Here is a 15,313-nt window from a genome sequence, read left to right as displayed (position 1 = left end):
CTCTCCTGTGGCCTCTTTTGCTGGTGCCGCTTCTGGCACAGACTGATGGCCTCTTAGAGTTGGTTGAATGATGGATTTGAAGCATACAGCATGCAGCAATTGGCCCCATAAGCCCGGTCAAATAGAGCCAATTGAAAGCTGAGAGAGAGAGAGAGAGAGAGAGAGAGAGAGAGAGTCTTCCAAATATGAATTAAATCAGCTGTGTTAATGCTATTGGTCGTGTTCCAGCGCAAATGATGGGAACGTCTTGAAACATCTTATTCAGGTTTCCATAAACCATCTGGTTCATCTCGTAAGGAGTTGAAAATTAAATGGCTGTAAAAGCTCTCTGCGTTTTACGGCCTAATTGGTTGTGTTGTGTTGTGTTGGAGTCCCATTACATGGCCATATTAGTGTGCAGGGATGGCTCATGGTGACTTTACTGTGGAACATTGTCCTCCTACTTTATGAGGACGACCCCCCCCGGCCCGGCGTTTGAAGTCAAAGCCCAGTCGAGGCTTGATGGTAGAAGAGGCGGGTTTTGTTTTCTTTCAAGGTTTGTTTAAGGGATTAGCCGGAGTCGTGTGTAATGGACTCTGACCAACGGAGGTCACGGCTTGAGTAAAATGTGACCGTTGACCTTCTAGTGTCGTTAGTCTCTTCTATCTGATCTGTTCCTGTTGTTGGTGAAGCGACTCGCTGGGGAACGAGGTTGTGAAAAATGTTGATCGCCGGGTTTCAATGTTGAAGTGTGTTCAGCGGGTTTCGAGAATGAAAATGAATAAATTATGAGTCGGTGTTCAGCCCCCTGCAAGTTTCTGATTAGGCTAACATGCAAATTCACCAAATCCTCACTTGCTTGGGCTCAATAACGGTAGTATTGCTTTGCATGACCATGTGCGTTTGTTTTATCAGTAATGAACATAGTATTTTATTTGCTTTGTGAAAAAAAAAGAAAAAGAAATTGGTTTGGAAACCGTTTATAAGTAACGTCTCTTGTCAATAATGCCATGACCTGTTTATGAAGGTCATAACTCACTTGCTTCGAGGTGCAGTCGGAAACGCAAGTCCAGATTCGTCAAGGTAGATTTTCTGGCTAAAAAAAAAAAAAAAAAATGTGGAGTGGAATTTGTTGTTTAGTTTCATGATGCTAACCACGTTTTGGGGATTACTTGAAATTGAGAACCAACACCCCGGAAGATTTTTTTGAGGCTGCGTGTGGCTCAGATGCTGGAGCACTTGCAGCCCCATATTGTTGTTTATCTCCCACTGACATCAGCGGATTGATGCAATCGACCGCAAACTGTCTGCTTTTGATAAACCGCTCTGAATCATCGGATCGAACCGAGCGCACGTAGTAGTTGGCTTGTTCTGAAGCGTTGTTAGGAATTGGATTTGCTCTTGCCACAAGAGTGGTCCCCAGTGCACATGACTGTTACCGTCCTTGGATAGACACTACATGAGCATCACGTTCCTGCGAGAGCATTGCCAGGCCTCTTTATCATCACTTCCCAGTATGAAACCTGCATAAAATACATGTACTCTTGTCTGAGTAGTGTGGCGGTCTATTCCGTTGCCTACCAACCCGGGGGTCGCCGGTTCGGGTCCCCGTGTTACCTCCGGCTTGGTCAGGTGTCCCTTCAGACACAATTGGCCGTGTGTGCAGGTGGGAAGCCGGATGTGGGTATGTGTCTTGGTCGCTGCACTAGCGCCTCCTCTGGTCGGTCGGGGCGCCTGTTCGGGGGGGAAGGAGAACTGGGGGGAACGGTGTGATCCTCCCCACACGCACTATGTCCCCCTGGGGAAACTCCTCACTGTCAGGTGAAAAGAAGCGGCTGGCGACTCCACATGTATCGAAGGAGGCATGTGGTAGTCTGGGGGGTAGCAGTGACCAGGATGGCTTGGACGAGTGGGAGTAATTGGCCGGGTACAATTGAGGAGAAAAATGGGGGGGGGAATACACCCCCCCCCCCAAAAAGTGTCTTGGAAGCTTAAAAACAAGTCAGTGTTTCCTTGAGAGCTGGATGTTTGGTTTTTCTGCTTTTGCAGAACTAAAATCTCCCACATCCATCACAGGATAAATATTTGGACGCTGTGTGTGCTGTAGGTAAGCAGCACCCGCTTCAGTATGCCGTGGAACCGGTTGGGGGGGGGGGGGTTTCTTTACTGTCCCGCCAGCGTTTTGAACCAGGAATTAAAACTCTCCGAGGTCCAAGGAAATGCTTTAGGCCTATTTCCTCGCAGGATATGTGTAGATGACAACCTTTACTGTGTGTATATCCGTAATATCCACCGACACAAATCTGGTACAAGTGGGGGGGGGGGGGGGAGTGACTTCGTTTCTCAGGATTACTCTGAACCAGTCCCCTTCATCCCTGAGCTCTGAGCTTTGAATCCTTGTGTTAGCAGTTAGCGCCCCTCTCGTTAGCTAATGGCTATGTTGACTCAAGGCTTTAGCCCGGCGCTAACAGACGAGGCTTTATGCAAGCTGGGAGTCCAACGGGGTCACCTGGATGCACACACACACACACACACACACACACACACACACACACACACACACACACACACACACACACACACGTGCGCAGGATATATGGCCCCTTCAGCTAAACCCAATATTCTTGATTTACACACTCTGCTCTCCTCATCGAGCCCTGACTTGTCAATCAAACGCCATGTGCCTCTAAATGGGGTCCACGCTTTTGTTCGGAGCTCCACCTGAAACAGTCTGAAGACCCGGCCAAGCTGGAAGGAAACCAGAGAAGTGAAGGGAATAGCCTATTCAAATGGGTACCAGGTGGATTTACTTGAGCTCGGTGACCACCATAGAGATCAACAGACGTCTTGAGGTTCTCCACATCAGCCTGCGGTCATTAGCCTGCGCTAATGTAAAGCAACGCTTCACTATTTGTTAACATTCCCCCCTTTTTTAAGCTCACACAGCCTTGATAAGGAGCGTGCTGTCATCTAACATCAGCCCGCGGGGGAGCGAGTATAAAGTTATAGCATTTTTAGCCCGTGTCGGCAGTAAACTGGAGATTCATGTCAGGGTCTTTATGTCAGTCGTGTGCGGACGGGGTGCCTTTCCCCCAGCGTAGCGGAGCCGAGGAGGGAGAGAAGTGTGACTCTAACATGCGGTGTGACCAAAGCCACAGAGCGATTAGTGTATAACAGTGTTTAGATTGACTTTATGATCCATCCATTACATCATCCTGTCATTGTTTGACATCGTGCCGTACTCGAACTAACGGGGTGTGTGTGTGTGTGTGCCTGTGGAAGTGTGTGCTGGCGTAGACTTTTATATGATGGGAGTTTTGATTAGATTCCAGCCTGTAAGGCCTTCATAAAGCGCGGCGGGTCACGAGGGACTGGCGTGCTGACTGATTAACTGGCTGGCTGAGCGACTGACTGACACCGCCGAATGCTTTTGGCCGGCACCGCTGAAACCTGCCCAAAGGCCACCTCCATCATCACCACCTTATTATGACCCCCAACCTGCAATTATCGTCTGTCCTCTCGTTTTCTCTACTCCTTTTTTCTCTCTTTTCCTCTTTTGCACTTTCCCTCCCCCCGATTTTGCTTTCCCTCTCTCTTTATTTCTCTCCATCCCTCTATCGTCTCCCGCTGCAGTCTCTTTGTTCAGCCAGCTAGAGTTCTGACCCTCGCCAGCCACACAGGTCTTGCCAGCTGATCACGTTGGCTTTGCTCTGAGTTGCATCCGGCTTCCCTCTGACTGAGAGGGATTCCTAAAAGCTTGGCCTCAGCAGACAAGCGTTGTCCAACATAACACGTGTTCCAGTCCAGGTAGGAGTCACCACATCATCCATGTTACTGCACCTGCCTGTGATGCTTCAGGCTGCAGGAAGGCTGGCGTGCACTGAAGGGTGTTTACAGTGAACTGCTGCAGTGTGTGTGATGTGTGTGCATGTGTATGTGTGCGTGCATGTGTGTGTGCACGTGCATGCGCGTGTGTGTGCATGTGTGTGTGTCTGCGTGTGTGTGTGCGCACATGTATGTGTATGTGTGTGTGTGTGTGTGTGTGTGTGTTAAATGCATGTTGACTTATAGTTAATTCAGTGTGTGTCTGTGCTTCACCAAGGCCTGCATTCGAAGGTTCAGTGAAAACACCTTCAAAGTGAAGTGAGGTGCAGAGATTATCCTCCTGGTGTGTTTGCCAAGCCGTCCAGCACCGCCTAACAAGGTGCTAATGAATACACCGATCAGCTCAGCGAGTATTTATGACCTTCGCCAGCAACACTTAGAGCTGCTAACACTGGTTCATAAATGAGCAATAGGGCGCTCATAAACTCTCCCAGCGTGCTCTCTAATATCGGCACAGCCTAAAAAATATTAATGAGCATCTCATTAATAAACGCTGGAATGTCGTATCTTGGTTTTCTCCCTCTTTTCATCCAGACTAATAACACTTAGCAGACTAGACCGTGCAGACCTGAGGACCTGCCCTGTCTGTAACTGTGTAGGACTTTGTGTGTAAACCCAACCTTCAGGCTTGCAGTGATATCATTAGCAGTTATTTAAACACTATAAGACGGTTACTCGTGTGTGTGTGTGAGCCTCTGCTAATATGAACGAGTGTGTTGCAAGAGCTTGTGAAAGAGACCGTTTAATCATTTAATAATCAGTCTTTACAGCGGGTCACACATCGTAAAGCGTAATGGTGAGTCAAGTGGTTTGCCAGGTCTGTTGCTGATGGAACAGATTATGCAGTCTGTCCACTGCTGCCATTACAGATGGGGAAAAACAAGGGTCACCCAGTCTGACCGTTAAATTCTCTCAGAGGACCAGCCGGTCCCATGCAGTGAGTTTTGCAGTAAAAGGCCGGTGCCTGCATTATGGCGCCCTCTGTTGAATTGCGGTGCACCCACTGAAGGATCAAAAGTTGGGATAAACTGAATGTACTAAGTATTCATATAAATATACTCCTGCTGCAGAGCTGCAATGAAGAAAGTTACACATTCAACTTTGAAAATTGTCCATCATTCAGTCTGTTGTGTGCAGAGGATGTAGTCTGTAAGGGATCAGGTTTTCTGCTGTACCTGAAAGGGTATCTGAACCTGATTTAGTATTGGGCAGCCAGTCGCACAAAGAAACGCACCCCTTAAAACAACACCACCATGTCCTGTTTAGAGTATGACCTATCTGGGGAGCAATGTTTGGCTTGACCGATTTCATATGAGAGAGAACAGGCACACACGTATTGAGATGCCCTGTAAACAGAAAATATGACAGCAGAACACACACACACATATACACTGACACTGATATGTACACACTGACACAAAAACACATGCACAAGCACACACTCAGATGCAAACACACACACACACGCACACAGACAGACACAAATCACACACAGTGAACTGTAGGTATCCATACACGCATATTACATCCTCCATAGACATACACACACATGCATACACACATGTACACACCACATGTACACACACTTCCTTCATTCCTGGTGATGATGATGATGCCACTCACCCGTAAGTCTAATTAGCACCATATGTAGCTAGATTCCATGATCATCATCACACACACACACACACACGCACGCACTAACCTAATCCGATCTTCCATTACGACATTAACCAAGACTGTTTCCCCTGCAGCCCTTTGGGCCTGCAGATCAGGGGGACTCGGCTCAGTTGTTAGTATTTTTAATCGAATAAGTGTTCAGTAATACGGTCCCAGCATGCAAGATAGTGTGTTAACTCCCAGTTCTGGTTGTGCTGATAGTTCAGTTTGGATGTGTGGGGATGCCTGCCTTGAGGAATTAATGTGTAACTCCAGGCTTGTCCATTTAAAAAAACAAATCGTTCTTTTCATGGAGAAATTCTGACTCTTGTGTCCATTTGGATGCAGCTGTCTGCACCCACCTCGAAGGTTATGATACGCCTAGCTGTCCCGTTGGGATCTGCATGCTGATAAATGCTAACGTCATCAAACACAATATGATTTAAACTCTAATTAATTAGGCAATTCACCGTTATCAATTAGAGAGCAATTCTCAGTAAGAAACTTACTTCCTGATGAACTTTTTTTTAACCCCCCCCCTTTTTTTTTTTCTTCCCAATTGTATCCGGCCAATAGACCCTTTTAGAGCCTACGTAATGATTGCGTTTTGCCTCCAGCTAAGCTCCGCCCACAAAAAAGTCACTGTGTTTGGTTTCTCTATCAGGCAGGTGTAAATGTCCGGCCACTCCGCGGTAGGTAATCCTGTCAAATCGTCCATCCATTGAGTGAGCGTGTATGGGTCGGCCAGTCTGGTCCTGCTGGTTGATGTTAACTTTTTCAAGACTCATGGTCCCGGGGAGAAAGCAACTGTACATATTCAGAAATACGCGTTTCTTCGTCCATTGTAAATATACAAGCGGATAAAACTTGCTAGCCGGCCGCTAGCTGGCTAACAGTTTCCCTTGAAAGTGTCTGAGGGGAATGTTTTGCCTCCAGCTAAGCTCCGCCCACAAAAAAGTCACTATGTTTACTAACAGAAAAGGGGTATATTACCCCACTCTTCCGAGCCATCCCGGTCACTGCTCCACCCCCCTCTGCCGATCCAGGGAGGGCTGCAGACTGCCACATGCCTCCTCCAACACCAGCCGCTGCTTTTCACCTGACAGTGAGGAGTTTCACCAGGGAGGACGTAGCACATGGGAGGATCACGCTATTCCCCCCAGTTCCCCCTCCCCCACGAACAGGCGCCCTGACCGACCAGAGGAGGTGCTAGTTGCAGCAACCGGGACCCGCAGACACGGCCAATTGTGTCTGTAGGGATGCCCGACCAAACCGGAGGTAACACTGGGATTCGAACCGGCGATCCCCGTGTTGGTAGGTAACGGAACAGACCGCCACACTACCCCGGACGCCCTGTGAACTATATTATATACTTCCAACCATACCTTAAAGCACAGACCAAAATGTTCCTCTTTCAAGGAAAGGAAGTTTACTTTGGTAGTACGAACACCAGGCTCGATGACTTGGAGATCTCGTAACCTACATTTCCTTTTGAAGCAGCTTGGCGTTATTACTGCAGACTGACTACAGAACGTGTTCTGTTTCTCCGGCCATTTTTTTTTCTTTCTTCTTTTGCTGCTCTATTTCCAGTGCAGGTGGTGCTTGGGCTGAGCCAAAGCAGATTAGCTTGTGATGTCATATCATGAGCTGGGTCACCCAAAAGACATCTCACTGCTGAGGTCGTCTTAATTCCTGTCCTGGAAGGGTTTTCATTTTTCCCCAGGCTTCTTTCAGTATTCCCAGTATTGCTGTGATGAATGCCTCCCACCGATATAGCCAATTGTTGTAAACATAGCTGTGATTACAAGCAATTGTTGTTTTAACCGCAGTCGTCTGTTGTCATGTCTACCGAGATGGCCGTCTGGTGGTGCACAAAAAAATGCAATCCAGACAAACTCAACCCGGTTTCCGAAATTCCGTTTTGGCGAAGCCGGGCTTTTTTTGTCCGTCCCACTGTGTTGTGATGGGCTGCATCATGGGAACTTGCGTAGGTCCGAGGAGAGCATTCTCTTCTCAGTCCAGCTGTTCAGCCACTGGCCCTGGTGGAGGAACATCTGCTCTTGCAGGACTTCTCGTATGACTCCTCTCCCTCAAACAGAGGGGGAGAGGTGACAGGCTGAGCCGTGGGAAGGCTGGCTGACACACACAGCAAACACACTTAGGCTGAATTTTCATTCTGACGTCATCGACCAGATAGAAAGAAAATCTGACCACCCCGACTTGAAGCGAGGCAGGAGAGCCAGACAGCCACACCAGCTTCCTCTGAAAACAGAAATGGGTCAACTAGTCAGTTTTATTGTATAGCCTAATATCACAAATTACAAATTTGCCTCAGGGGGCTTTACAGCAACGCAACGTCCTGTCCTTAGACCCTCACATTGGATAAGGAACGACGCCCTAAAAAAAAACCCTTTGACAGGGTGTCTGGGCGGCATGGCGGTCTATTCCGTTGCCTACCAACACTGGTAAGGGTGGTTCGAAGCCCCGTGTTACCTCCGGCTTGGTCGGGCGTCCCTGCAGACACAATTGCCAATGTCTGTGGGTGGGAAGCTGGATGTGTGTATGTGTCCTGGTCGTCGCACAAGCGCCTCCTCTGGTCGGTCGGGGCACCTGTTCAGGGAGGAGGGGGAACTGGGGGGGGATAACATGATCCTTCCATGTGCTACATCCCCCTAGTGAAACTCCTCACTGTCAGGTGAAAAGTAGCGGCTGGCGACTCCACATGCATGGGAGGAGTTATGTGGTAGTCTGCAGCCCTCCCCGGATCGGCAGAGGGGGTGGAGCAGCGACCGGGATGGCTCGGAAGAGTGGGGTGATTGGCGGCATACGTTTTGGGAGACATATGGGGGGGAAAATGGGAAAAAAAACTTGGTAACAGGGAGAAAAATTAGGAGGAAACCTCAGACAGAGCAACAGAGGAGGGATCTCTCGCTGAAGACGCACAGATGTGCGATGGATGTTGTGTTTACACAATACAGCATTGAAAGAGGATGACAGAATTATAATGGACTTAAAAGATGTATGAAGAATAGGATGAGGAGGATGCCAAACAGTGTCCAGACTCCACTGGAACAACCCAGGACCTGAGCCACGTGACCACCACCATCAGCACGGAGACTTGACGGGAGGACAGACTACACATGCACACAGGGGAGACTCACATCACACCATTCACACACACGGGAGAAGAGACTAGAAAATCCATCAGTCACACATCTGGGTGAGAGAAGGATACAACACTGAAACAGGATAACAAGATTATATGGATTTATAAGATGTATAAAAGGAAAAAAGTGATGAGGAGGATGCCAAGCAGTGTCCGGGTGTCGACCGCCGTCACGATGGAGACCTGGGAGGAAGACAGACTGCACATGCACACAGGGAAGACTCACACCATCACATACGCAGAAGAAGAGAAAGGAGAAGCCATCATTCATACTGTGTTGGAAATGCTTTGCTATTTTTAACTTGGGTTGAGTATCAAGAATGAGGAGAGTATGTTTCAGAAGAATTACACAATACCCTGGAAGTATTTGAAAGTCTGTTGAGAGTACTTTGTCAACTTTCCTGGCATTGTATGTGCTGGCTACCATGATGTGGTAGACCTCACCGTGTGATACCACGGAAATCTTAAAAAAGGTCAAAACAGATTGTAGTATGTGACTATATGTGACTCAGGTCTTACTGTTGATAGAGTTTTATGAGGTATTTCATGGAAATGAAAGAAAGGGCACGCAAGTGCGGCTGTGAAGCATACGAGACAGAGTAGAAGAGAGGAAAACGGCCTACTGTTTGAAAAAAAGTACTTTTTTCTGGCTTTCCCCCTCTTTTTCTCCCCAATTGTACTTGGCCAATTACCCTATTTTCCGAGCCGTTTCGCCAGGGGGACGTAGCATGTGGGAGGATCACTCTATCCCCCCCCCCCCCGAACAGGCACCCTGCCTGATCAGAGGAGGCGCTAGTGCAGTGACCTGCTGTGGGGTGCCTGTAAGGACGCCTGACCAAGCCGGAGGTAACACAGGGATTTGAACCGGCGATCCCTGTGTTGGTAGGAAACGGAATAGACTGCCATGCTACCCAGACACCCTTCTGCAAGTCCTTAAAAAAAAAAAAAGAAGTTGCTAGTTAGATTAAATTTACACATTTATGAAGGTACATAGGTTATGAATTGTGTCCATGGTAGCAGTGTGTGTGTGTGTGTGTGTGTGTGTGTGTGTGTGTGTGTGTGTGTGTGTGTGTGTGTCCTTAATTGATACTCAATTTCCCCTCCGGGATAAATAAAGTATTCTGATTCTGATGAATGTGTATGTTTGTGTGCGCTCACAGTACCTGTATTCTGTTGTGCGGTTGGGCAGGGAGGGGTGTGATGCAGGTCACAGGTCTGAGGAAGAAGCTGTTCCTCAGTCAGTTGGTGCGGGATCTTACTGTCCTGAACCATTTGCCGGACGGCAGCGGTTCAAACAGGGAGCGGCCGGGGTGTGTGGTGTCCCCGATAGTCAGGATGCTCTCACTGGTGCTCCTGTAGAGATTTAGCAGCAGTTTGTGTGGGAGCTTGGCCTGTTTCAGCTCCCTGAGGAAGAAGAGTCTTAGAAGAGTCTTTGTTGGGCCTCTTTGGTCAGGTGTGAAGGTTTGGAGGTCCATGTCAGCTGTTTTGACAGTCACTTCAAGGAACTTGAGGTTTTCTACACTTTCCACTGCTTCTCTATGTATGTGGGGGTGGACTCTCTCTCCTTTGGTCTCCTGTAGTCAACGACCATCTCCTGTGTCTTCAAGGTGTTCAGGACCAGGTTGTTGTCCCACCTCAAGCCTCTAGGCGTCTCCTCATTGTCTGAAATCTGCTCAACTATTGTGGTGTCATCCACGGATTTAATTATGGAGTTGGAGGTGAAGAGTGTGAAGAGCATAGCGCTCAGCACACAGCCCTGTGGGGTTCCTGTGCTTAGGATGTGGGTGGGGGAGGTGTGTTTACCAATCCTGACTTGCTGTGGTCGGTCTGTGAGGAGGTCCATGACCCACGCGCACCGCAAGGAGCCAAGACCCAGGTTGTGTACTCCAAAGCTGAATGGCTTGAAAGTAGACTGCTTCTATCTGTGCAAAGCAAAAACGGCAATCTAATCTATTCGCCCCCCCCCCCTTTTCTCCCCAATTGTACTTGGCCAATCACCCTATTTTACGAGCTGTCCCGGTCGCTGCTCCACCCCCTCTGCCGATCCGGGGAGGGCTGCAGACTACCACATGCCTCCTCCGATACATGTGGAGTCGCCAGCCGCTTCTTTTCACCTGACAGTGAGGAGTTTCACCAGGGGGACGTAGCACATGGGAGGATCATGCTATTCCCCCCAGTGTCCCCTTCCCCCTGAACAGGCGCCCTGACCGACCAGAGGAGGCGCTGGTGCAGCGACCAGGACGTGTATCCAGCAACATAATGGGCAGCAATTGATTGTTTGTTCTATTTAAGAGAAATCAGTCCAGTTAACATACAAAAGAGGGGACGGGGCGTCTTTGTCCCTATGGGGAACCTTGCTGTGCAGGCTAGCTGCACACGTGCACACATCTACACACCTTTAAGCACACACAGGTATGCATACACACATTCGCTTGAGAGGCCAACTCAGTTATTAACTGCACGCAGGCTGTAAAGCATTTAGACAGGCCACACACCCTCCCTCACCCACTCCCTGCTTCTCTTCCAACCATCCTTTGTCTCTTTCTATCACTTTCCTCTTCAACACAAGCACACACCTTCTCACGCGCGCACACACACACACACACACACGCTCCCGAACACCGCACAGTAACTGTAATTTACAGGAGCTGCCACTGCGCAGCGCGTGTGTATTAGTGCAGCCTAATGCCTTCCAGATGACCAGGTCCTATCCCCCGCTGCCCCACAATACACTGTAATCTCACAGAACAGACGATTGTTCTGTAGGTCTCCCCACTAACAAGAACCAGGTGGAGGAGGAAGTGTGTCTGTGTGTTTTTTTTGTGTGCGAAAAGAAGTGTGTGCATAATTTGTGCGCGTGCATTTTGGCATGCTTGAAAGTGTGCAGTCTACGGGTTTGTGCATGTGCATTATCATGCATACAGTGTGTGTTTGTGTTTGTGTGTGTGTGAGAGAGAGAGAGAGAGAGAGAGAGAGAGAGAGGGAATGCATAAAGATTTATTCAGAAATAGTGTTGTACAGTATTGGTAAATCGGTGGGGTACTGAGGGCAAGATGACTCGGGTGGGCAGCGTCAGACGATACCTTTCCTGCTCGTATCCTCAGGACAAACTTCACGAGGCGTTTCCGACACACCTGTCAGAAAGCAACAGTCCTGATGAAATCGATATGGATGGTTTGTGGCGGTGGTGTTGGGGGGTGGGGGCGGGGGTCTTGTTAGGATCCAGTGGGCTCATAAAGGAACGATGTGTTGGAAAGGGGGCCTGTGATGTGGCTCGACTGGCTTAGCAATAACGTATTCCAAAATACTGAGCGGTGGAAAAAGGTAATGGAAATCACAAGATAGTCCAAACTCAGGGTTTATAGTTCATTTGTTTTTCTTTTTTCTTTATTTCCTTTTTATAATTTGGAAAAACTGGATTTTTGTTTTCCGTTAAGACACCAGACGGTGCGGAGTGATCTGAGTACCGGTTATGTAAGTCATGGATATTCAGTTCTACTTTTTTTTTTTCCATATGAGAATGATGACGTTGTGGTACTGATACTGCAGGTATCAGATGCATGATGGGAGTTTCTTCTAGCATTACTGGCAAAGTTCAAAGCTTTAACATTTTAAAGCTGTCTGTCACCATATGACAATGTTTACGTTTTTTTTTTTTTTTTTTTTTTTGGTCCCACGCAGCAGGTTTTCTGAATTCTAGTCCAATGGCGAGATTTTGAAGAGCGTAATCTCAGTTGTGCAACATCTACACACATTTCACAGGAGGCAACCTCTTCCCTCACACGGCTAACTCTGTTTTCTCCTCCGTGTTTGTTTTCCCCAGACCGCGACTCCCAGGGGGACTTGGACCTGACAGAGTTGATCGGCGTTCCCCTCCCTCCCTCCGTCTCTTTTGTCACAGGCTTCGAGGGCTACCCGGCCTACAGCTTCGGACCCGACACCAACGTGGGCCGTCTGACCAAGTCTTTCATCCCTGATCCGTTCTATCGGGACTTTGCCGTCACGGTCACCGCCAAACCCACCACGCGACTTGGCGGCGTGCTGTTCGCCATCACAGATGCTTACCAGAAAGTGAGGCGATTTTCTTCCGTCACAGAACATACAAGTGGAAATGCACATTGCTTTCAGACTCCTGCATGCTAGCTTTGCATGCTAGCTTTGCTTGCTATTACTCCGTCGCAAATTGCTAGCACATAAAACAGATGTAGTTGAAATGAGCTTTGCTAGGTCAGCTGGTCATGCAGTTGCAGACTTTGTTATCTTTGCCACCTTATGTAAAAGACGATTAAGGCAACTTATTTTCCTAAAGCCAAGTCCCTTGACCCTCTCTTTAAGATCGTCCACCTGGGGGTGGCGCTGTCCGCGGTGGAGGACGGAACTCAGCGGGTGGTTCTGTACTACACCGATCCGGGAAGCCGGAGTGGAACCAAGGAGGCCGCTTCCTTCAAGATGGGCGACATGACGGGGAGATGGGCGAGGTTCACCCTGAGCGTACAGGGGGCCGAGGTACCAACAACACACCCAACTGCAAGCTAGATTCAGTCGATGTTGTACTTGTTATTTTTCCCCGCAACTTATGGTGTTTGTCTGACAATGACTTCTTTATTTATTTCTCCTCAGTTATTTATCAATCACACGGATGCTAAAACAATCCGGAAGTCTTTTTTTGAGAGGTTTTTTTGTGCATTGCTGTTAGCATGTGACATGTAATCCTGTATGGTAGTTATGTAGTCATGCTACATGAAAATAGTGTTCATTCATTCATTTATTACAAGGAAATTAATATTCGTACAAAGGCATTTGACCAAAAAGATGCAAGTAACACAGTGCAGCATTGTTAAAGGGGATTTAGACATTCATAGTGTCCCTACATTTAGAGAGCTGTCAAGACCTTGGTGTTTTTTTAAACCCAAAGCACACTTGTCACACAACCGAACAAGGGAACATTTTCAACACCGGCTATTTTCACTGTTTCCCAAGTAAAATGGGGCTTTAGGCGAATGTTCGAATGATTTCCAGTCAAGTCAAAAGACACAGCCTCGACCTTCCTCTCTCCGTCAGGTGCGTCTCTACATGGACTGTGAGGAATACCACCGCGTTGCTTTTACAAGGAGCGCCCAGCCCCTCACCTTTGAGGCCAGCTCTGGGATCTTTGTGGGGAACGCCGGGGGTACCGGCCTCGAGAGGTTTGTGGTGAGTCAGGATCAGATTATATTTGTGTGTGTGTGTGTGTGTATATCCAACTTGCGGTCACGGCACGTCCGGCCCGCGGTCATAATGTTGACCACAAGAGAGCAACGGTGAGGTTTGGGGTTATTTGCAATGTTTTTGTTCTTTAATTAGACCCAGTAGTGAGCCAAAAGGTTTACATGTGTTAAAGCAACATTATGTAACTTTGTTACCTTAAAATAACAGCTTCAGAATCATTTTGATTATACACTGACCTGTAATGGGGAGAGTGGCGCCTCTTTCATTCCCACTCCGCGTCCCGAACGACTGTTCTTGCACTATGTAACTTGGGTTGGGCGGGTACGAACTCCCGCGAGCGAATTATTTATTTATTTTCCTAGGATGGCGAAGTCATGAACTGCCCTACTCTGCCTCTGATTGGCAAGTACTCCTTGCCTTCATTGGTTGGTTTGGTTTGTGATTGGTTGATTGCATCAGGAGTGAGACTGGTTAGGGTCAGGTTGAGAATATCAGGGTAAGCCAATCAGAGGCAGAGTAGGGGCGGGGTCGTACCTTCGGCAGATTTCTGCAGCAAGAGATGATGCTGGTGGAGGATGAACCATGCTGTAGTGAGATGTGATCATGTGTGGTGTCTGGGTGCGCCCATGACTTTGGATTTGTCTATTCAGCTGAAGGAAATTAATCAACAGCTAGATGTGAACTTCATTTAGGCATGCCCGGAGAGTGATTAATTGTCAGTCACTATGTAAAAAAGTCTGCGCGGCAGTCTGTTCCGTTGCCTACCAACACAGGGATCTGTGGATCGAATAAATAAATAAATGGACTGCATTTATATAGAAGTGGCTGGCGACTCCACATGTATTGGAGGAGGCATGTGATAGTCTGCAGCCCTCCCGGATCGGCAGAGGGGGTGGAGCAGTGACCGGGATGGCTCGGAAGAGTGGGGTAATTGGCCGGATACGATCGAAGAGAAGAAGGGGGGGGGGGGGTCTGTATTGAAAAATGTGATTTATGATCCTGTTTGGATGCTTCACTGACTCACCCAGGAAAATAGACATGGAGCGGCTATGTGTTGAGTGACAGCCTTGCAGGAGCCAAAACCCTCAGGAGACACACACACACACACACACACAGATGTATCTATTGGTAATTTTTACACTAGTGTAACCGTTTTCCAAGCAATTCCTCTTTGGGTGGAGCAGCTTCCAGGGAAGCAGCACAGCAGTCGTATAATAAATGACTAATCCCTGTATGACAGCTACATCTCCAAACAGGTTGTTTTTGCCTCATTCCTTGAAGAGGCTTGAGTGAGGATTATAACAGGTTGTGGATGGACGGCTGACCCACCAGAGAGCAGGATGCTAGCAGAGCTAAACATGTGGCCTTTGGGCGGTGCTGGACCCCCGAGACATGAAGACAACAGCTACAGTGTGCAGA

At 48.2% G+C, this 15,313-nt stretch overlaps 1 protein-coding gene across 1 annotated transcript in view; it reads left to right on the top strand.

The window, feature by feature from the left end:
• The window catches only part of LOC130129500 (collagen alpha-1(XVIII) chain-like), a 94,181-nt gene that overhangs the window by 35,875 nt on the left and 42,993 nt on the right, over positions 1 to 15,313 (top strand). The window contains exons 3-5 of the mRNA XM_056299046.1: positions 12,510 to 12,757; positions 13,022 to 13,192; positions 13,748 to 13,879. Coding sequence (XP_056155021.1) covers positions 12,510 to 12,757; positions 13,022 to 13,192; positions 13,748 to 13,879 — 551 coding nt within the window. The remainder of the gene's footprint in view (positions 1 to 12,509; positions 12,758 to 13,021; positions 13,193 to 13,747; positions 13,880 to 15,313) is intronic.

Source organism: Lampris incognitus, chromosome 19 (assembly GCF_029633865.1).
Source record: "Lampris incognitus isolate fLamInc1 chromosome 19, fLamInc1.hap2, whole genome shotgun sequence".
NCBI classification, from domain to species: Eukaryota; Metazoa; Chordata; class Actinopteri; order Lampriformes; family Lampridae; genus Lampris; species Lampris incognitus.
This window is presented reverse-complemented; position numbering and strand designations above follow the sequence as displayed.